At 42.1% G+C, this 22913-nt stretch overlaps 1 protein-coding gene across 1 annotated transcript in view; it reads left to right on the forward strand.

Annotated features, from left to right (window-relative positions):
- Positions 1 to 950: 950 nt before the first annotated feature.
- NT5DC3 (5'-nucleotidase domain containing 3) overlaps positions 951 to 22913 on the forward strand; it is a 68754-nt gene continuing 46791 nt past the window's right edge. The window contains 1 exon segment of the mRNA XM_037847176.1: positions 951 to 1149. Coding sequence (XP_037703104.1) covers positions 951 to 1149 — 199 coding nt within the window.

Here is a 22913-nt window from a genome sequence, read left to right on the forward strand (position 1 = left end):
GTATTCACCCAGCACCCTGCTCAGAGGGAACCGCTGGGTAGCTTGGTAATCTTTGCCGTTCCGGGGTTCTCAGCTGATGGGGGGAGGGAGGGGCCCATCTGTCTTTCCTGGAGGAGTTGGGTCTGATTCAGCCTTCTCAGAAACGCCCCGTAACGGGCTTGTTTGTTTGGTTTTGGTGGACCCTCGAGGCACAGAGCAGGTGCAGCCGAGTAGGTCTGAGAGAAGACGCGTCCTTCTGAGTGCAGGCAGGAGCAGGAGTCTAGCGGCCGTGTCCCGAGGGTCTCCCTCGTGCCCTGCAAACTGTTTTTGGGTCTTAAGGAGTTGGAATACCCCAACGGACATCAGGAGTACATCTTTGTTTAATTTTTGTCTTTACCTTTGGATTTGAACTCTCCAGGACGTGGCCACGTCCCTTTTGCTCAGTCCCTACAGACATTCAGTAAACTGGCCTTAAGGGAACGGACACCCCCGTCCCCTTCCCGTCCCAGTTTCCTTAACAGAAGGGAGGGCCATGGGCAAGGGGGCTGCATGGATCCAAGCTGGGGATTGCGGACGTCCCAGAACCTGTCCCCGCAATCCAGGGAGGTCCAGACTGCAGGCGGCCGTTAGTGCGAAGAAGATCGTCACCGGTGCTGAGGGTGGTGGTGGTGGGGACACTGTCCCTGCGGGCCGAGGAGGCTCCTGCGCCACCGCACGCCCACTGCTCGGTGCCTCCAGGTCAGGAAGTGAGCGCAGCCGGTTCTGCGCGGCAGAGCCCAGGCCAAGTCCCCGCCCTCGTCCCTCCCCGTCCCTCCTCCGCCCAATCTCCCGCCCCCGCCCGGGTCCCGCGGGTGCCTGGGGGGTGGGCCGCGCCGCCACGTGCTCCGACGCAAGGAGCCGCCCGCCCGCGGGGCTGAGCTCGGGCCGCGCTCCGGCCGGGAGGCGCCACTCGCAGCGCGGCAGCGGCGAGCATGGCCACGGCGGCGGCGGCGGCCCGGGGGGCCGGGGCCAGGGCGGCGGCGGCGGCCCTGCGGGGTGGCTGCGGGACTGCGGCCCGGGGGCGTCCGCGTGCGGGACCTTCACGGCCCCTGTGCACTGCGGCCGGGACCGCCCCGGACCTGAAGCGCTACCTATGGGAGCGGTACCGGGAGGCGAAGAGAGGCACGGATGGTGAGTGCGGCGGGGGCCCTCCCACGCGGTCAGCCGGGAAGCGGGTCCTGCTCGGACCTCCAGGCCCTCCCGTCCCCAGTCGCGGCGGCATCGCCTCTGCAGAGCGACGCGGGGAATCGCGGACAAACGCGCCCCCCAGAAACTTTACAATTCTTACCTTTCTCCTGTCGGGAAAGCTGTCTTATAAATTCTTGGGGTTTTTAGACAAATCTGCACTGGAAGCGCTTTGGGCTGCTCCGGGGGTGAGGGGAAGGGGTTCCACAGACATCGCTTTGGTAACCGTCACCCTCCACACCCGGTTAGGTATTTTTATTAACAAGCGGTAACAGTAGTGACATAGCAGGGATGTCCCTGGAGCAGGGCTGTGGGGCTGCCCCGGCAGGTGGCAGGGTCCGGAGGCTGATCTGTTTCTTTCCTTTTTTTGGGGGAAGGGGTGGGATTTGCTTGAAATAGGAGGGGTTCAGGTTGGGAGTGACCTGGGTTATTTCTTAACCTCAGAGAGGACGGGATTACAGCGAGTGACTTCTTTATGGCCAGGTGAACATAAAATCCGCTTGGCTCGATTGTTACCAAGGGAAACGGCGAGCGAAGGGAATGGGAACTAGCATTCCCTGAGGGCACCTGAATGGCAGGTACACAGACCGTCTCTCTGAATTCTTCTGATAGCTTATGAGGAATTGCCACGCTTCTGTCCCGTAGATGGGAAAGGCGAGACCCAAGGAACCTGATCAAGGTCACGCCTTCACCTTTGGTGCGTCTCAGTCCCGAACCCACTGCCCTTTCCCCTGCCCTGCCCAGCCTTCCAGCAGCCGCTGACCATTTGGTGTAAAAGAGCTGGGAAAATCAACTTCAAGTCCCCTCATTCTCAGGGATAAGACAGGAGCAGCCTGTGTTTGTGCTGGGGCAGTGAAGGGGGAACAGGGCACACCAAATACCTAATACGCAGACTTGAACACTTGAAAAGACCTGGCCGTGACTGAGTGCAGCGCCCTCATTTTACAGGGGAAGAAACCAAAGGTGAGATGGTCAAGACCCCATCAGTGCAGCTTTCAGGGGAAGATTTAGAAATCGAAATTATTATATTAAATTTTTTTGGGTAGAGGTGACACCTAGACAAAGGGAGAGAAGGTTTGGTGGGAGAGGACATTTTGTAGGATCATGTTTTTTTTTTTTTTTTAAATTTTTTGGTTAGAAGTCATTTTAATGAAAGAAAGCAAAAGGCTTCTTTTCATCAATTGTAGTAATTTTCTGAGGGAACTAAAGTGGCTAGCAATGCAGAATTCTGTGAAATAAAGTGACTTATTTTCCCTTGCTAAGAGTTTAAATTTGCATTTGTTTTTCAAATGGTTGTGTGGTGTGGTGGAAAGAAGACTGGCTTTGGAAACATTGGGAATAGCAGGTCTTAGAGATGAAGGAAACCCAGGTGGTCATTTAGCTCAGCTTTTGAGCAGGTGAGTTTTTTTTTTTGTCCAGTTTTATTGAAGTATATTCACATACCATACAATCATCCATAGTATACAATCAGTTGTTCACAGTGCCATCATATAGTTGTGCATTCATCACCACAATCAATTTTTGAACATTTTCATTACTCCAAAAAAGAAAAATAAGAATAAAAATAAAAGTAAAAAAGAACACCTAAAACATCCCACTCCCCCATCCCATCATATTTTTCATTTAATTTTTGTCCTCATTTTTCTACTCATACACTGGATAAAGGGAGTTTGAGCCACAAGGTTTTCATAATCACCCAGTCACTGTGTAAGCTGCATAGTTATACAGTTGTCTTCAAGAATCAAGGCTACTCGGTTACAGTTCGACAGACTCAGGTATTTCCTTCTAGCTATTCCAATACACTAAGAACCAAAAAGGGATATCTGTATAGCACATAAGAATATCCTCCAGAATGACCACTGGAGTCCATTTGAAATCTCTCAGCCACCAAAACTTTATTTTGTTTCGTTTCGCTTCCCTGTTTTGGTCAAGATTTTCTCCATCCCACGATGCCGGGTCTAGGCTCATCCTCGGGAGTCATGTCCCACGTTGCCAGGGAGACTTACACTCCGGGGGTCATGTCCCATGTAGGGGGGAGGGCAGTGAATTCATCTGATGGGAGCAGGCAAGATTTTTAATTGATATTTTTATTGAAATAATTGTACATTTACATTCAGTTGTAAGAAATAATATAGGGAGTCCCACCTACACTTTATCCAGTTTCCCTCAGTGGTAACATTGTGCAAAATAATAGTACAGTATCACAACCAGTGTGTAAACTTTGAGACAATCCACAGAGCTTATTCAGATTCCCTCAGTTTTACTTGTGGTGTGTGTGTGTGTTTTGTTCTGTACAGTTGTATTGTGTAGGTTCGGGTATCCTTCACTGTCAGTTTACAGAGCAGTTGATCACCAGGAGGATCTCTTATGTTGTCTTTTGATAACCACACCCACCTCCCTCCTAATGCCCTACCCCTCTGTCCCTAGTTCCTGGGACATTATCTGGTCTCCATTTCTAAAAAAATTCTGTCCTTTCTAAACTGATATGGCATATAACCTTTTGGAATTGGCTTTTTTTCCACAGAGCATCATTCTCTGGGGATTTATCCAAGTGTGGGGTGTCTCAATAGTAGTTTCCTTTTTATTGCCAAGTAACATTCTGTGGATATTTATGTACCCTCATTTAACTGTTCATTGGTTCACCTAGGTTGTTTCCAGTTTTGGCCTCTTATGAATAAAGCTGCTATAAACATTCCCGTACAGGTTTGTACGTGAACATAAGAGTTCGTTTCTCTGGGATAAATACCCAGGAGTGCAATGGCCGGGTCGGATGGTAATTGCATGTTTCATTTTATAAGAAACTGTGGGCAAGATTTTTGCCATTTTGATTTTATGGCTGCGGTTTGCTGCTTGCTGGCTGACCTGGGGAAGTCATGAAGCTTCAGTTTCTTCACCTGCAAAATAGGGATGCTGGTGGTACCAACACCATGGGCTTGCAGTGAGGAATAAAAGAGTTAATCCATGAAAAATGTTCAGAATTGTGGCATGAGGTGGCCGACATTGGGTGACAAAGATCAGGGGTGGACCAGAGCTTTGGGGTGACAGTCCAAGGGGGATTTTGAAGCTTATCAGCTCTGTAACCTTGGCGACCAGTAACTCTTTCTGAGCTCAGTTTTCTCGACTGCAACATGAGGATAACATGAGGATTTTTAGTACAGCCTGGGCACCTAGCAGATGCTCAGCAGATGCTAGTTATTATTATTAGTTATTAAATAACTCTGTCGGTCTTAGACACCCTTAGCAGTGGCAGAGTGGCTTATGGAGATGGAGGGTCTAGGTCTCTTTCTGCTTGGGGCGGTGCCACAGCCAGTGGTGGGGCCTTGACCATCTCACCTTTGGTTTCTTCCCCTGTAAAATGAGGGCGCTGCACTCAGTTGGGGCTAGGTCTTTTCAAGTGTTATAATCTGTGTATTAGGTAATTGGTGTGTTCGGTTCCCTCTTCACTGCCCCAGTACAAACACAGGCTGCTCCTGTCTGCTTCCTGAGAATGAGGGGACTTTAAGTTGACTTTCCTAGCAGCCGGTCCCTTCCCCACTGTCTGGGGCTGCAGGGTCCCTACTCCCCTTTGGCTGAAGCCCCTGTGAGTGTATGTGCCCACCTTGCACTCATTCAACTCGCGTTTATTGAGCACCAAGCTGGGACTTAAAGGCTGATGATTCGCAGATGGATGAGGCTGCAAGGGAGGGGCCCACGGTGACCCTTGCCTGGAGCTGTACCTTTAAACAGATATGTGACAGTTCAGCTTCGGGGAGATAAACAACAGGCCCTGAGGATGCTGGCATCAGAGATAACTGCTGGGGAGAGGAAGGGAAAGCTTTCCTTGGGCTAACACTCGAGCAGTGTCTTATACGAGTGAGAGGTCAGAAGAAACACTCCCTTATTTATGTAAACACTTATTTTTCTTTTTTTTCATTTTATAAGAGGACAAAAGGATTTTGTTTCTTCATATTCTGATTATTTCTTTCAGGCTGTTTGATCTCTTGCCTTAATCTAAATGATCTGTTCAGGTATACTCGCTTTGAAGGGGCTCCCAGAATGAATCCTGTGCAGGGAAGAGATGATTTTTATTCTTTATCTCCTCTCCTTCTTTTATTTCATTTTGTTATAAACTTTATTTTTTAGAACAGTTTTTAGATTTAGTTTTAGATTTAAAGAAATATTGAGTAGTTTCCATAAATCCCACACTCAGTTTCTCATACTTTTAACTGATTACATTATTATGATACAGTTGTCACAATTAATGAACTGATGTTGACAGATTATTATTAACTAAAGTCCATACTTTCTTCAGATTTCCCCAGTTTTCCCAGTAATGTCCTTTTTCTGTTCTAGGATCCCATCCAGGACACTACCCTACATTTAGTCATCATGCCTGCTTAGGCTCCTCTTGGCTGTGACAGTTTCTTGGACTTTCCTTGGTTTTGATGATTTTGGCAATTTTGAGGAGTACTGGTCGCATATTTTGCAGAATGTCCCTCAACTGAGATCTTTTCCTTTTTTTTTTTTTTTTTGAATTTGAGGTTTTTCTAAGTGTAATGTTTATGCCTTTGGTATCAAACTCAGCTGAAAGAAAAGCGTTTTTGTAGTATTAGGCAAAGAAATGTAGACTAATAACCTCTAGCAAAAATGTTGGCCACTGCAGTTTTCCCCTAGAACAATGGTTCTCAACAGGGACAGAGGGATATTTTGCCCCCTAGGGGACATTTGGCAATGTCTGGAGACATTTTTGATTTTTACAGCTTGGGGGTAAGGGGATGCTGTTGGGATCTAGTGGGTAGAGGCCAGGGATGCTGCTAAACATCCTACAATGTACAGGACAGCCCTCTACAACAAAGAATTACCCACCCCAAAATGTCAGTAGTTCCAAGGCTGAGAAATCCTGCCCCTGAGTGATGAATTCTAAGAAATCTTTGTGTGACTGTAATTTAAAGAGATGGATGTGTTTGCGTGTGGTCCGTTATTTTCCGTTGTACTGCGTTTATACATGTCTTCTTTGAGTTCCCTGGCCTTCGATGTATCTGCATCAGATAATCAGCCTGTCCTGTAATGTACAGAATGGAAACATTCTTACTTTTCCAAGAGGGTTTGCTCCAGCCATAAATTTGGATAGCCTAGTGTAATTTTTTTCTTTAGAAGTAATCTCAGAGCCTGGTCTGTTCAGAAGATTTGGCTACTTGGCTGGGCTATGGAGTAGATTACATTGTAGAAAGAAGTATGGGGATTAGTGTGAAAGCTTTTATAGGATTTTACAGGATTTTGATGGATGTATTCAGAGCTTTTAGTTGACAGCATTTAATAATGAATCACAAATTATGTATTTAGTGAGGACTGAGTAGCACAGTGCTGTAATCTTAGCGTGTGTTGTGGATTGAATCATGTCCTCCACAAAGACATTTCAAGTCCTAATCCCTGGTTTGGTGGACGTGAACCCATTTGTAAATAGGATCTTTAAAAATCCCATTAAGATGAGGCCAAACTGAATTGGGTGGTCCTTAATCCAATATAAGCAGTGTTTATAAGCCGAGGAGATTGGATGCAGTGGCTGTAGGAGTGAGGAGGAGATGGGAGGCGACAGAGGGCCATGTGACAGCCGACTTCGGGAAAGCATGGCCTGCTGACACTTTGATTTTGGACATTTAGACTCCAAAACCGTGAGACGATGAATTCCTCACAGTTGGTTGGTTAAGCTAACCAGTCTGGAATTTGCTGTGGAAGCTGTGGCAAACCAAGATGTATGTACAGAATAAGCAGAAGATGTAAACCCTTTCCTCAAGGAACTGCAGCAGGTTAAAGAGATATATGTTATATAATTTTAAAATTAGATCAGCATTTCTCAGAGTGGGGCACAATCTGAGTGATGTGGGAAAAAAAGAAAAAGGAGTGGTTAAAGAAATGTGGAAAATATATTTTAAAGAATCCTCTGGATAGCTGGACTCTTCAGAGCCTTTAAAATGCAAGTATGCCTTATGACTCTCCGAGGAGAAGGATGTAGGTATAGTGCTTCTCAAATAAATTTGATTTCAGAACACCTTTTTTGAGGTAATAGCTCAAAATAGAGCTTCTAAAGAATATATGTTGGGAAATTCTAATATATGGTGTTTTAGTTCCCTAGGCTGCTCAAGGCAGATACCATGAAATGTGTTGGCTTTAACAATGGGGATTTATTAGCTTCTGAGCTTACCATTTTGAGGCTGAGAAAAATGTGCAAACCAAGGCATCATTAAGGTGATGCTTTCTTCCCAAAGACTGGCTACCAGTGATCCTCATCTCCTCTGCCACATGGCAAGGCTCATGGTGGTGTCTGCTGGTTTCTCCCTTCTCTTCTGGGTTTCATTGATTTCAGCTTCTTTTTTTTGTAGCTTCTTCTTCTCTATATTCATCATGTTTATAAAGGACCCCAGTAAGAAGATTACAGCCTACCCTGGGCCATGCCTTAACTGAAGTAACCTCATGAAGACCCACTTACAATAGGTTTATACCCAGAGAAATGGATTAGCTTTAAGAACATGATTTTCTGGGGTACATACAGTTTGAAACCACCCCACTTGACCCTCTGGACTTCCAAAGACATGTTATTTCCATATGTAAAATATGTTCATTCCATCACTATATCCCTAGAGCCTTAAACCATTTCAGTAACAGTACTAAGTGCAAAGTCTCATTAAAATCAGTTACAGGTGTGGTCTGTCCTGGGGCACAATTCCCTCCATCTATGGACCCTGAAACCTAGAGAAGTTATCTGCTTCCAATATACAATGAAGGGACAGTCATGGGATAAACATTCCCATTCTAGTAGGGAGAAATTGGAAGGAAAATAGGGGTCATGGGTCCCAAACAAATCCAAAACCCTTCACGGCATACTCCAGTAGATTTCAAGGTCCCAGAGTCATCTCTTGAATCATGTTTTGTCCTCAGGGCCTGATGGAGTGACAGCCCCAACCTTTCTAAGTGCGTGCACAGCGGCCGTGCTGTCCCCGAGTACTGAGGTGCTGCACTCCCCGAATACTGGTGTGAAGGTTTTACCCTTGCCGAGCACTGGGATGGTGGCCAGGCCCTAGGCTCCGCCCTTGTCAAACATTGGGGTGGCAGCCAGACTCTCCACAGTCCCCCAGGCATCTGAGAAAACTGGGGTGGTTTTGCTCTTCCTGAACAACAGAGCCTGCCCTCTACGAGTGCTGAGCATACTTACCCTTTCCACGCACACAGATGTGCTTGCTCTCTTGGCCCTAGAAGATGTCTTTGGTCCAGACCTCAGCTTCCATGAACTTCCATGTTTCTGCCTTTGAAGTCGTTTTTCCTTCAGTCTGTCCCTTTTCTGTCCATTTTAGTCCAGGCTGGCAGTGATTCTGTTTATCTAGACCTTGCAAAAAGTTGTCGGTTTTGCATGCAGTACACAGGGGTTCAAACCTTCAGACTAAAGAACTTTCCACAAATCCTTTCTGGATAATGCATTTTCAGTCCTGATTTGCAGTGAGATGGCTGACAGGTTCCATGTTCAGCGGAGTAGTATTCTCTGGGCACTCAGTTTCTGGAAAGTTAGAATTTCCCAAACCATCAACTTCTGATTTCTTTGTGGCCAGGAGTTCAATTCTCAGCTTATCCCTTTCCTCTTCATTTTACTATAAGCTTCAAGGAGAAACCAGGCTGCACTTTCCACACTTAGCTAAATATCCAGGTTCATCACTCTCAAGTTCTGCCTTCCATCCAACATCAGGACTCAATTTTGCCAAGTTCTCTGCCAGTTTTAAAACAAGGATCACCTTTCTTCCAGTTTCCAATGACACACTCATCACTTCCACCTAAGGCCTCATCTGAAGTCCTTTAGCGTCCACATTTCTACTGACAGTCTCTTCAGGGCAGTCCAGGCCTATCCTATCACATGCCTCACAATTCTTCCAGCCAGTACCCAGATCCAAAGCCATTTCCAAATTTTTGGTATTTGCAATAGCTGCACCCTATCAGAATCACTTGGGGAGCTTGTTTAATAGCAGAGATTCCCAGTACCTGACCCTGGAGATTCTGATTCATAAGGGCAGAAACCAACCCTGTATTCATCTTTTGAAGAGGTGTGGAAATACAGATGACCTCTATACTTCAGAAGTTCTTCTTTTGGACTTTGGCTTTTAATAACCGGGTAGACTAGAAACATTTTTTTTTTTTTTTTTTTACAGAATACTCACATGCAGAAAAAAAAAAAATACAAAGAACATTCTTTTGGATGCATAGCTGAGCTCTTAAGAAACTGAAGAGAAATCTCAGGGACTAAAAATGAAGAGGGAGCTAAAACCAGAAAGGCGATTAGCCCTGTCGTGGGAGCATTTGTTGGGCCTTATTGGCTGTGCCTGTTTGGGAGGGAAGTCAAGGCCGTGGGCAGGTGAGGTCTTAGACATGTGAGCTGTTTAAGACTCTCCTTAACTCTCCAGTTCCCCAAAGCACTACGCAGTGCTGCCTCCCATGCAGGGAGATAGGAGGGAAACTTGTCTTTCTTGGCCTATGCTCTAGATATTTTTTCTGTGCCCTGGGACTCTTGGTAGAAGCAAATACAAACTCTCCTTGGATAAAAAGACTTTATACATAGATCTCTCAGGCTTCTGAAGATTAGATCAGTCGGCTATGAGCTCACAGTCCAAATTTAAAAAGTGCCCAAAGAAGCCACCGTGAGTGAGAACCAGCAGTATCAACAAACAGCAGAGTTAGAACCACTAGGACTACATCTATGAGAATTATTAGGTAAAGAATATATGTATAAGTATCTGATAATGTTTAAAAATTTTGGAGAAGTAAAGATAAAATTTTAAATGTAAGCAAGCGTTATGAGACTATTAAAAGTTCCAGGCATATTTTTTTAAAATTCATTTTTATTGAGATATATTCACATACAATGCGGTCATACAAAGCGTACATTCAGTTGTTCACAGTACCATAATGTAGTTGTGCATTCATCCCCCAAATTAATTTTTCAACATTTTCATTACCACAGACACAAAAATAATAAGAATAAAAATTAAAGTGAAAAAGAACAATTAAAATAAAAAAGAACACTGGGTGCTTTTTTTTTATCCTCACTTTTCTTTTTTTTTTAATTTAATTTTATTTTGAAATAAATTCAAAGTTATAGGAACAGTTGCAAAAACAATACAAACCCCATACACAGAACTCCAGCATACCCTGACCCCCCTCCCCTGATACCCCAATCCACCAACTTTAACATGCTGTCACAGTGGTATTTCTTTCCCTCCCTCCCTCCCTCCCTCCCTTCTTATCTATCGTCCATCATCTATTGCTCTGTCTTTGGAACGTATGAGAGCTAGCTGCACCCATCCTTGAACAAACACTATAATTCACATATACACTTCCCATGAACAAGAACATTCTTCTATGCAGTCCCATTAAGCACAGCTAAGAAGTACAAGAGATTCAACAATGATACGAAGCTTACATTCTATATTTCCTTTTCCTTATGTCTCAACAGTGTCTCTTTGAGCCACCTGTCCTCTATCCTCCAATCCCATCCAAGTTCATCCTTGGCATTCAAATATCATCTATTTAGACTATCTTTTTTTTTTTTTTTTTCCCTGATTGTGGAAACATATATACAACCTAAATCTTCCCATTCCACCCCCACCCTAGCTTTCCATTAGTGGGATTAATCACATTTAGAATGTTGTAATGCGCTTTCCCACCATCCATTACTAGAAATTTCCCTTCACCTCAAACAGCAACCCTACACTCATTTCTTAACTCTCCATTGCCCCTTCCCCCATTTCTCTTAACCCAAACTCTACTTTTCATCTCTATGGTCATATTCTCTGATAATTTCTTTGTGTTTCCTGTGGGGCTTAAAATTAAACTTTTAAATCCATAACAATGTTGTTTTTCTTTGATACCAACTTAATTTCAATAGGACACATAAACTATGTACCTATACTCCTCCATCCCCCACCTTTATATAGTTCTTGTCAAAAATTACATATTTTACATTGAGTTCAAAACCACTGATTTGTCATTAGAGTTTGTGTATTTTATATCATGTAGGAAGTAAATAATGGCGTTACAATTCAAAAATTACTGACTTCTATTTGTATTCCATTGTGGTCAGAGAATGTGCTTTGAATATGTTCAATTGGTTTTTTTTGTTTTTTTTTGTTTTTTTAAATTTATTGAGGCTTGTTTTATGTCCCAACATATGGTCCATTCTGGAGAAAGATCCGTGATCACTAGAGAAAAATGAGTGTCCTGGTGATTTGGGATGTAAGGTTCTATATATGTCTGTTAAAATTCTCTTTATCTCTTTCTCCTTTCTTTGTTTCTCTGTCGGTGGGGCTCCTTTTAGTATCTGAAATAGGGCAGGTCTTTTATTGGCAAACTCTCTCAGCATTTGTTTGTCTGTGAAAAATTTAAGCTCTTCCTCAAATTTGAAGGAGGGTTTTGCTGGATAAAGTATTTTTGGTTGGAAATTTTTCTCTCTCTGAGTTTTAAATATGTAATGCCGCTGCCTTCTCGCCTCCATGGTGGCCGCTGAGTAGTCACTACTTAGTCTTACATTGTTTCCTTTGTATGTGGTGAATTGCTTTTCTCTTGCTGCTTTCAGAACTTGCTCCTTCTCTTCAGTATTTGAGAGTCTGATCAGAATATGTCTCGGAGTGGGTTTATTTGGATTTATTCTATTTGGAGTTCGCTGGGCATTTATGCTTTGTGTGTTTATATTGTATAGAAGTTTTGGGAAGTTTTCCCCAACAATTTCTTTGCATACTTTTTCCAGACCTTTACCCTTTTCTTCCCCTTCTGGGACACCAATGAGTCTTAAGTTTGGACGTTTCATTTTATCTATCGTATCCCTGAGATCCATTTCAATTTTTTCGATTTTTTTCTCCATTCTTTCTTTTGTTCTTTCATTTTCTGTTCTGTGGACTTCTAGGACACTGAGTCATTGTTCAGCTTCCTCTAATCTTGTATTATGAGTATCCAGAGTCTTTTTAATTTGGCCAACAGTTTCTTTTATTTCCATAAGATCTTCTATTTTTCTATTTACTCTTATAATGTTTTCTTTATGCTCTTCTAGGGTCTTCTTTATGTCCCTTATATCCCGTTCCATGGTCTTCTTCATGTCTTTTATATCCTTTGCCATGTTTTCATTCCTCGATTGTAGTTCTCTGATTAATTGTGCCAAGTACTGTGTCTCTTCTGATATTTTGATTTGGGTCTTTGGGATTGCGTTCTCCATATCATCTGTTTTTATCATATGTATTAAGATTTTCTGTTGTTTTTGGCCTCTTGGCATTTGCTTTGCTTGATCGGGTTCTTTCAAGTTGTTAAAAAAAGAAAGAAAAAAATACCAATCTAATTTTTCAGAAATACAAGTTGGTCGCGTACACTTTCTCTAACTAACCAGCAGATGGCATCTGCAAGTCACCTATAGCCCTCAAGTCAGTTGTCAACTTTGTTCTTGTGGTGTGTGGGGAAATGATTCTTGTGGGGTTCAGTTGGTGAACTCAGTTTGGGTGTGTTGCTGGAGCCGTCCGCCCTGAATGTGGGGCGTGTGTCCAGGTGACTAGGGAGGCAGGGCAGCTTTAATATTCAAACCTCCCAGGTGTTTCCGGAGATTCAAGGCTGTTGCAAGAGTCTAAGCCTTCATTTCAGTTCTGCCTTTGATCGTCTCTGATGCTGACCCATAAACCACTGGCATTGACGTAGCTTCCCTGGGTTTTCCGAGCTGGCCCCCCTTCTCAGCTGTGATCTTCCAGGACCTCTGCTGAGGGAAGGCTATGCTATGTCACAAGTGTGCGCCGTCCCTCAAGGGAAGCCCCGGGCCGCCAGGCCATGCAGGGGCGCTCTCAACCTGATGCAAAGATGGCTGAACGGGGCATCTCCACCCCTCCCCACTCCTCGCACAGTTCCTCCTTCCCAGCTCTGGGACAACTGGCGCTGCTCTGGGCTGTGGGCACGGCCCCGGGCAGGAGTGTCTTCCAGCCCACCGGGCAGTGGCTGCAAGCAGCGGGGTTTCTTTCTCCTTCTGGCTCTCCCCTCCGCTCCCCTGGCCTTGAGGGCATCTGCAGCAGGCTATCCTCCATGCCAGACACTGAGAGGCTGGCTCAGACTGCTTCTGCCATGCTTCACTGTGTGGTTTTCACTGTCGCAAATGCAGCCGCTCCTGGGTTTTTCCCTTTTTTTTTAAAAGAACCAGTCCGTCTCTAAATGCCAACCCCCAGCTTCCCCACACTGCAGCGTGGCTGTGGGTCTTTCAGCTGGCTTACTCACTCGTTTCAGAATGCAGACTCCTGTTTTCCCCAAGTGTACGGCCCCTGTGGTTCTAGCAGACCTTGCCCAGCTGGTGCATCACTGAAACTGGTATTCTGGGTCACCTTCTGGTTTTTATCTAGTATTTTTCACGGAGGTGTTATTTTGCCCTGTCTCACCTAGCCGCCATCTTAGGTTCTCTCTATCCTCATTTTTTTACTCATCCATCCATACACTGGACAAATCACATTGTAACCCCTCATAAGCTACATTTTTATGCAATCATCTTCAAGATTCGTGGGTTCTGGCTTGTAGTTTGATAGTTTCAGGTATTTACTGCTAGCTATTCCAATTCATTAGAACCTAAAAAGAGTTGTCTGTATTGTGCGTAAGAGTGCCCACGAGCGTGAACTTTTGGCTCCTTTTGGAATCTCTCAGCCACAGAAACTTTTTCCGTTTCATTTCACATCCTCCTTTTGGTCAAGAAGATGTTCTCCATCCCACGATGCCGGGTCTATATTCCAGACATATTTTTAAAAGAACCAAATCGAAATTCTAGAAATGCAAAATTTAATCATTGAAATTAACAACTCAATAGAATGATTTTAACCAGCATATTAGACACAGATGAAGAAAGAATGAATTCACTGGATCCCCCTCCCCCCCACAAAGCTCATAGAGTCCAGTCCTCTGTAGAAGAAGGAATCCCTTTTGCCCTCAACTTTATTAGTGACTGTTGCAGTTTGCTAATGTTGCCATTAATGCAAAATACCAGAAATGGATTGGCTTTTATAAAGGAGGTTTATTTGGTTACAAATTTACAGTCTGAAGGTCATGAGAATGTCCAAATTAAGGCATCAACACGAGTATACCTTCACCAAAGAAGGCCAATGGCATCTGGAAAACTTCTGTTAGTTGGGAAAGCACATGTCTGGCATCTGCTGATCCCGGGTTGTGTTCCAGCTCTTCTTTCAGCTCCTGTGCTTTCTTCAAAATATTGCTCTTGGGGCATTTGTCCTCTCATAGCTTTCTAGAGCACACACTGGACTAGCATCTACAAAGTGTCAGCAAAAGTCTGCTTTCAGCGGCCGTCTCCAAAATGTCCCTCTCAGCTGCTCTGAGGTCCTTCTGTTTGTGAGCTCTTTTATAGGACTCCAGTGATTAAATCAAGACCCACCCTGAATTGGCAAGGCCCATATCTCCATGGAAGTAATCCAATCAAGCGGTTCACTCACAGTTGATTGAGTTACATCTCCATTGAAACAATCAAAGGATTCCAACCTAATCAGCACGAATACATCTGCCCCCATGAAATTGCATTAAAGAACATGGCGTTTTGGGGGGATGTAATACATCCAAACCAGCACAGTGACCATCTGGTGTCTGCCTGGGTTTGTCACATGATCACAGGGTTGCCAATTTTATTTGGTATGGAGTGAGTCACAGAGAGGAATTCCTCTTCCATATGATTCCTGTTTAAATGTGAAGACGGCACTTGTGCATCATCACTGCCCCTCCCCTTTGACGTCAGTATTTCAGAAGCTCATCTTTGAATGCGCTGTGGTTTGTCCCTGTCCCTTTGAAATGGATGCATCTGACTGTGGCCTCACGAAGCCACTTAACATCTGATTGGTTCAAAATGAAGGGAAGCTACTGGCTCTTCTACTGTGAGCATTGTACTTCTATTAGAACACCTTGAGAGTCAGATGCAGAGTTAATTCACGTTCAGTTTGTCATCAGCCATGGTCCTGACTTATTGACAAGATGTATTTTAGAGGAAGGGGGGAAAAATCTTATCTTTCATTTCTTTATAATTTCCCATATGTTAAAAAAAATACATTTAACTGATTGAAGAAGAGTACCATTTCCCTCCAAAGCTTCGTGTGTGTCAATACTTAGAAGAAAATATTACTGTATTTTTTTTTTTAAAGTTAAATACTACATGTTATAGTTAAGATGGTGCAGAGAGAAAGAGAGATAGCTGATTTATCAGGACAGACTTTTCTTGGAAATTTTTATACTTTAATGGGTTGGTTCTTAACTTCATCTTTTTCAGTTTACCAGGTTTTTTGGGCATGCTTACTGAATTTATAAGATACTGATATATAAATCTGAATATAATTGTGTTAGTTTATATTTAGGGATTAACTCTTTATGTAGATTTGAATGCTTTCCTTGGCATCTCAGAGCATTTTCTTTTGATAAGGAAAATTTACTTGAGAAACCAGATTAATATCAGAATGTCTGAACATTGTTTATGTTGTTGGAATATCCATTTGTTTAACAAAAATTTTTTGAGCACTATCTATGTTCTAGGCACTTTTGCATTACAGTGAACATGGCAGGTCTAGCTGTGGCAGTAGTTTTTAAACTTTTTGCTCTCAGGACTCTTTTATGCACTTTTAAGTTATTGAGAACTCCAGAGTTTTTGTTTCTATAGGTTATATCCATAGTGACACTATTCGAGGTTAAAGCTGAGAGATTCTTAAAATTGTAAGTATTGATTCATTTAAAATAACAGTAATGAAGCCATTACCTGTTAGTATAAATAACACAACTTTTTATGAAAAATAATTGTTTTCCAAAATGAAGGAACATTAGAAAAATGTCAGGGTTTGACAATTTTGCAAATCTCTTTGTCTGCATTAACACAAAACAGCTGGGTCCTCAGATCTGATTCTGCCTTATAGACGACATGTAGCTTCTGGAGAACTCCGCTGTACATTGGTGAGAGAACAAGAATGAAAAAGGCACATAAAGTCTGTACTAGTTAGTTTCCTATTGCTCCTGTATCAAATTACCATAAATGTAGTGGCTTAAAACCACACAAATTTATTATCTTACAGTTCTGGAGGTCAACAAGTCTGAAATGGCTCTCACTAGGCTAAAATCAAGGGATTGACATGGTTGTGCTTCCTTCTGGAAGCTCTTGGGGAGACTCCGTTTCCTTGCCCTTTCCACCTCTTAGAGGATGCCTGCATTCCTTGGCTTGGGGGCCATTTTTTCAAAGCCAGCAGTGGCCCATAAATCTTTCTCACATTGCCTCACTCGATACTCATTCTTCTGCCTTCCTTTTCCACATTAAAAGGACCCTTGTGATTACGTTGGGCCTGCATGGATAATTCTTTATTTTACAGTCAGCTGATTAAAGTTGCTACTTTCTTCCCCCCTTGCCATGTAACTTAATATATTTGCAGGCTCCAGGGATTAGGATGTGGACATCATTATTCTGTCTACCACAGTGTCTTCGTATCATTGTGAAAATAATTTTGACCTCAAAGATCCCCCCAAAGGAGGGGTGGTTCCTGGACTACGCTGTGAACTGCTGATCTGGGAAAACACTGGGTGAATGGATGAGTACGGAAAAGGAGAAGAAACTGACATTTTGAAGCATCTCCTATGTCTCAAGTGTGGTGACTTGGATTATATGGTTTTATAGCTGTGTGGCCTTGAGCCAGTTACTTAACTTCTCAGCTTCATTTTCCTCATCTGTGAATTGAGGATGATTATTTATTACCTCATGGGGAGTTTCTGTGAGGTTAGTTGAGATAACGAATGAAAAGGGTTTAGCTCAGTGAATGGCATATGGAAGGCACTGATATTTATTCCTTTTCTACTTTAAGGAAATATTCTTGATAGTGTGCCTAGGATTTGGTCTTTTGATAATGACTAAATTTTCTTTTTCCTGAGGAAGGTTTTTTCCCTCGAAGCAAAATGTACTTTTCTTTTAAGCAGTTACATTTTTTTATTAAATCACTTAATTTAAGATTAGGTTGTCATTAAAGCATTACTGTCTGTAATCTTATTTTGAATGTAGTTGCATGTAGTTTTATTTTTGGAAGTTTAGGAAGCATGGTGTATTTCTATGGAGTAGCCAGAATTACTGACATTACTTACAGAGTAATAACAAGTATAGTTTTATCTCTCCGTGGGAGTAGTATAAATGTCATATGCATTATTAATTATACAGATGAGTAATTCTGTTTGTCGTGGATTGCTTTTCCCTGGAGAGGATCTTGATGCAAAATGTATAAACTGATGGGAAAAATGAAAATTTCTCTTAGAATAATAGGTGCAATAAAAATGACTTTTGAAACATCTTCTCTGGGGCCAGGTCCGTGATTCCCTTGTTAAGTTTCTCCTATCTGTCCTGTCGTGTGATGTTTGTTAGTCTCCCCCGTGGCTGTGATATTCCTCATTGCAGAGACTGTGCTTTATTAATCTTTTAACCCCCAGTACCCTATACAGTATCTGTCACATGGTAGGTGTGCAGTAAATGCTTATTGAAAAAAAAATTCCTGTCATTTTAAGTGGGAAAACCAAAATACAAAAAAAGACTCCATGCTGTATGATCCCATTTATATAAAATTCTAGGAAATGCAAGAAAATCAAACTCTGCCTGGGGATGGGCAGGGTGGCTGGAGGGAGAGGGGGAATTCAGAGGGGGAATTCAGAGGGTTGTAGGGAAATGTTTGGGGGATGGTATGTTCAGCATCTTTATTAAGGTGATAGTTTCACAGGTGTGTTCACATGCCAAACCTCATGAAATTGTGTACTTTACATGTGTGCCGTGTATTACACATCAATTATACCTCAATAGAGCTGTAAAGTAAAAACAAAGAAATAAGGGACGGTCTCTGATCATCTGGCTTGAAGGCCCAGCGTGAGTCAGGGTTCGATCCTGGACTGACAACTGCAGCTGGGTGGGAGGGGCAGGGTCCCAGAAGGACACGGAATTCCTGCAATAGCCACGTGTTCAGAGGTGGGGAAGGGTCAGTTCTTACATTATGAAGGTTGGGGTGTCATGGGGAGATAACTCTATTGATGTTAATACCTTAATTGCTAAAAGAAGGACACCTTGGACAATTACTTCTTGGCATCTAACACTGGGCTATTGTAAAAGGGAAAATGATTTACAGTGGAATGGTTGTTGGGGAAAACAGTTTCTGGCTAAAAATTAGTTATCTGGCACGGATACAACTTAGATTTAAATCTCTAAGGGTTAATGTGATTCTGTAGTAGCACCTTCTTTCTGAATTGCCTGTATTTCATCCTAAGCCTTCAAAGGCACACTTTCTACTCATCTCTATTTCCCTCACTAAGACTATTAGCAGAAAGGATATTAAGTGAATACAACCATATCAGATAACATTTGTTGCTGCTGAAAAACTATTGTAGGGTCAGCTCTGCTTTAATATGGATATGCGTTCTAATATTCAACACGCTTTGCAAAATTGTGCAATAAAACCACAGGACTTACAGGACTAACGGGTAAGATAGCAACCTAATAAAAACAGTGGAACAGTTTTGCATGTTCAATGGTTAAGAAATAGATGCAAAGGTAAACATGGCACTTTACCTTGAAAAAGACCTTAAGTTTGTTCATGGAAGTGGGTGTTGAGATGGTTGCTGCTTGTCAGTGATTATAAAGTGGTGGAAAGAGGGGAGGGAAAGCTGTATGTAACACCAGACGCGATGGGTGTGGCTCAGAACCCACGTGGTGGACTGAGGAAGCTGGTAGATACAGAGGGTGTATATATGTTGTGTGTTTGTGTGTGTGTACATTTGTAGTTTGTGTATGCCTATAAGCCTTGGTTCAGCTGGGCCCAGTTATCTTAATTCACATAGTGTTTCTTGTGGACAGAATAGCACATAAATGTGAAATTTGTGTTTTGGTCCAGTTGTGTCCTAACATATCAGGCACATTGGTGAAATACAAACAGAGGTTGAGTTTGGGTCAAACCTGGTCAAATTAGGGTCAAATTTCTTCTAAGTTTGGTTTATGAAGATAGAAATATATTACAAATGAAGAAATGAGACCTTGGACTGGTTACTTGATCTCGTCTCAGCTTCATTGTCCTCCTCTGTAAAATGAGGATAATAATTGGTGCCTTACTGGTGTCCATGGTGAACATTAAGTGGGGTCCATGGGATGATGTTGATATCATAAACCTATGTCATCATTCACTGCTAGAGTAGCTTTTTGATCTGTTGAGCATCAGGAAGATTTACAGAAAGCTTGGTGGCATGTGGGGGGAAATCGAGGCTTCTCTCATTTTTTTGTAACCTACGAAATTCTCTAGAAAAAGGTTGTTTTTTTTCCCCTCTTGTTTTTGCCTTCCTTATCTTTTTTTCTTGACCTTCAAATCTGTGTGTTCGTTTTTCTAGAACAACTTGAAGTGTAGAATAATTGATTTGATTAAATAAACAAAAACACTATCTTAATTTCTCTGGGGTTGTGGTTTGCAATTATCAAAAACAAACTTGAAGGATTTTCAAGTGAGTTTAAACTTTTCTGTTTGCTCAAATTCTTATTAACGTATTTGGGATCCTGAGTTCAAATATCTGAGGTTGATTGTAAACCACTGCAAATGGAGCTGTACATTTGTAGTTCCAAATGGAGAACGTTTAGGAACAGAAATTTTTCCTTTGGTCTGGTTGGCTTACGAAGTGTTCCCTGAAGTTTTTTGGGGAACAGCATGTCAACCCAGATGGAGGCTTTTCTTGGAAGGATAAGTGATGCAAAAATCATTGGTCTTGGGCTTTCCTTCTCTCAGGTGCCTGTGGTCAGGTGGGCTTGGCCCTGAGGGCAGAGGCCAGGACCATGTCATGTTGATGTTTGTAGCCCCAGCCTGATGAGTCTGGGTCCTTTAATTTTGGGAGAAAAAAGCAGAGGTTGGCTTATCCTCAGGAGTCTTCCAGGGACTTGAGCTGAGATGAGGCTCTGTGGGAATGACTTTGGCAAGTCTCATCTCCTGGGCTTTAGTATCCTCAGAAAAGGCTGGACCAGATGTCAAATGATTCTATTCTTTAATATTTGTAACAGTGGGTCAGATTGAAGTTCTTTATTTTCCAAATTAGATTTTTTAAAAGCAGTTTTATTCATACACCATTCTGTCCATCTTAAGTGTATAATCAATGGCTCCTGGTGTAATCACATAGTTATGCATTCACCACCACAATCAATATGAGAACATTCCCATTTATTCCAAAAAGTTAGATTTATTTTAATCGCTCAAACCCCTTAAATAGTACTCATGTGCCAAGGCATCATTCTGAGCCTTTATATGTGTTAATTGATTTAATCCTCACAACATCCTTATGTTGTTCATGTACTTTTTTTAGTTCCTTTTCAGTTGGAGAAACTGAGGTAAACAGAGATTATGTAACTTGCCGTGGGTCATACAGATAGCGTGTGTCAGAGCTGGGATTTGAACCTGGCACCCGGACTCCACTGTCTGTGATCATGACTGACACACATGCTGCCTCCAAGGCAGCCGGTCATCTTTGCCCTGTTTCTTTTTGTTACCTTCTGTTTCAGTCATTCAAATATTCTTGTCAATTCTTTCTCCAGTTTTAAAGCCAAAACATCAGAAGGTTAAACTCCTTATTTTCCAAAATTGAAGGCTTGACTTAAAACTTCTGGTTCTTAGGAAGGTAGTCAGGCAGTCAACAAAACCATGTTGTGTGGAAAATACATTACTGGATGGAGTGTGTGTGTGTGTGTGTGTGTGTGTGTGTGTGTGTGTGTGTGGTGTGTGTAGGGGGATGGGATTTAGAGAAATCTGGCTAATTCTTAAAGAACTTATAGACTAGTGATAACAAAACAAACACACAGAAAAAGGGGACCAAGAGCCTGGGGCAGTGTAAGGTAAGAACCAGTTGGGGCTACAGATAAGACCCAGAGAATTTCAGAGATGGGTTGCTCTCCGATGTGGGGGAGTCGGAAAGATCCTGCCTCTCTCTGGGGCGTCCTAGGGCAAGGCACTTAAATTCCTTCCCTGGCTCAGTTTCCTCATCTGTAAACTGGAATAAGAACGGGACCACCCACAGGGCTGTTCTGAGGATTACACGAGACGATCCAGGTAAAGCACCTGGAAAAGAATCTGGCACGTACTCAGTTGCCTTTTGTTACCCCAGGCGGGCACCATGTGGGTGCCAGAGGCTCAGCAGCAGACAAGGCAACCACGGTCTCTGCCTCTCCACTGCCCACACAGAGCTTACGGTTTTGTGCAAGAAAAGGAGAAACTAAATGACACCTAAAGATCACCGTTGCTTGCATTGTGTGTTTCTGCCTTCCAGTCATCTCGCTCTCTCTAGATCGGTGTGTATATATACATACATCCACATATATGTATATATACATACATATTATATGCACACATATAAATATATGCATATATATAGTAGTTGAGGTAACACATATTCAATTTTATATCTTGCTTTCTTTTACCTGACATTCCATAGTATTTCCTGTGTTAAGATGTTTTGTAAATATGCTTTTTAGTGATTTTATAACTCTTTATTAAATGAATGTTCCCTAATTTGCCATTTTCTTATTGTATTACAGCTGCTTTGAACCAGCTTTTTCCTACTTTAAAGACACTGTGATGACCACCCTTAGTATGAACTTTTATCTTCTGGATTCTTAGAAATGAAATTATTGAGTCAGAGGCTATGAACATTTTTCTTTTCCTCAAGTGTTTTAAAATGTTATTTTTTTTCTTATTATAAAACTAATGCAAATACATACCCATTGGGGAAAAATACATAAGGGAAAGAAAGAGCCTCATGATTTTATAACCTAAAAAAAAAAAAAGACAGACTTAACATTTTGATGAATTTCCTTCTGCTCTTTTTTTCTGATCTGTGTGTGTACATATTTTATATAGTTTTATATGTATACATTTTGCACAAATGGCATTTTAAAACCGAATTGGGATATTTTTCTTCATAAAATTTATCTTGTTTTCGTGCTTTGTGAATGTTTTTCATTTTTAAAAAAATTATTTGCAAAATTCTTTTCTCATGGCTGCATAAGCTTCCATTTTATGAATATACCATAGCATGTTAAGTCATCCTCTTGGTTATTTGAAATTTAGTCTCCCCTCCCCCTTTTTTGCTTTATTAATATCATTTTAACAGAATCTTCATATGTAAGTCTTTACTCATATCTTCAATTTTTTCCTTAGCATACATTCCTAGAAGGATAATTACTGAGTCAAAGGGTATGAATATTTTTAAAAGGCTGCTTTCCAGAAAGCTGTACTGACTTACACCCTTAAATAGCTAGGAGTGAGGCTGCCCATTTTCTAGCATTGGCACCAGCACTGGAACTGAGTTTTAACATGAAAAACAAAACAGTCGACCTGCTCTTGCCTGTCCCCAAACACACACACACACACACACACACACACACAGGGACACAACAACAACAACAACAAAAGCAACAACTGCTGCAAATGTGATAGGAGGCAAGTGGCATCTTTTGTTTCTTAGCCAAGTAACCAACACATGCTTATTACAGAAAAATACATAAACGATGTAAAGTCAGTAAAACTATCTATAATTGCACCTTTCAGAGAGAGCTACTTTTAACTGTATCTCATTGTTTTAATTTGCTTTTTTGAATGTTAGAATGTTTGATTATTTATGTTTATTAGCCATTTAATTTCTTGAACTCTTGTGATAGA

Source organism: Choloepus didactylus, chromosome 8, assembly GCF_015220235.1.
Source record: "Choloepus didactylus isolate mChoDid1 chromosome 8, mChoDid1.pri, whole genome shotgun sequence".
Classification (NCBI taxonomy): Eukaryota; Metazoa; Chordata; class Mammalia; order Pilosa; family Megalonychidae; genus Choloepus; species Choloepus didactylus.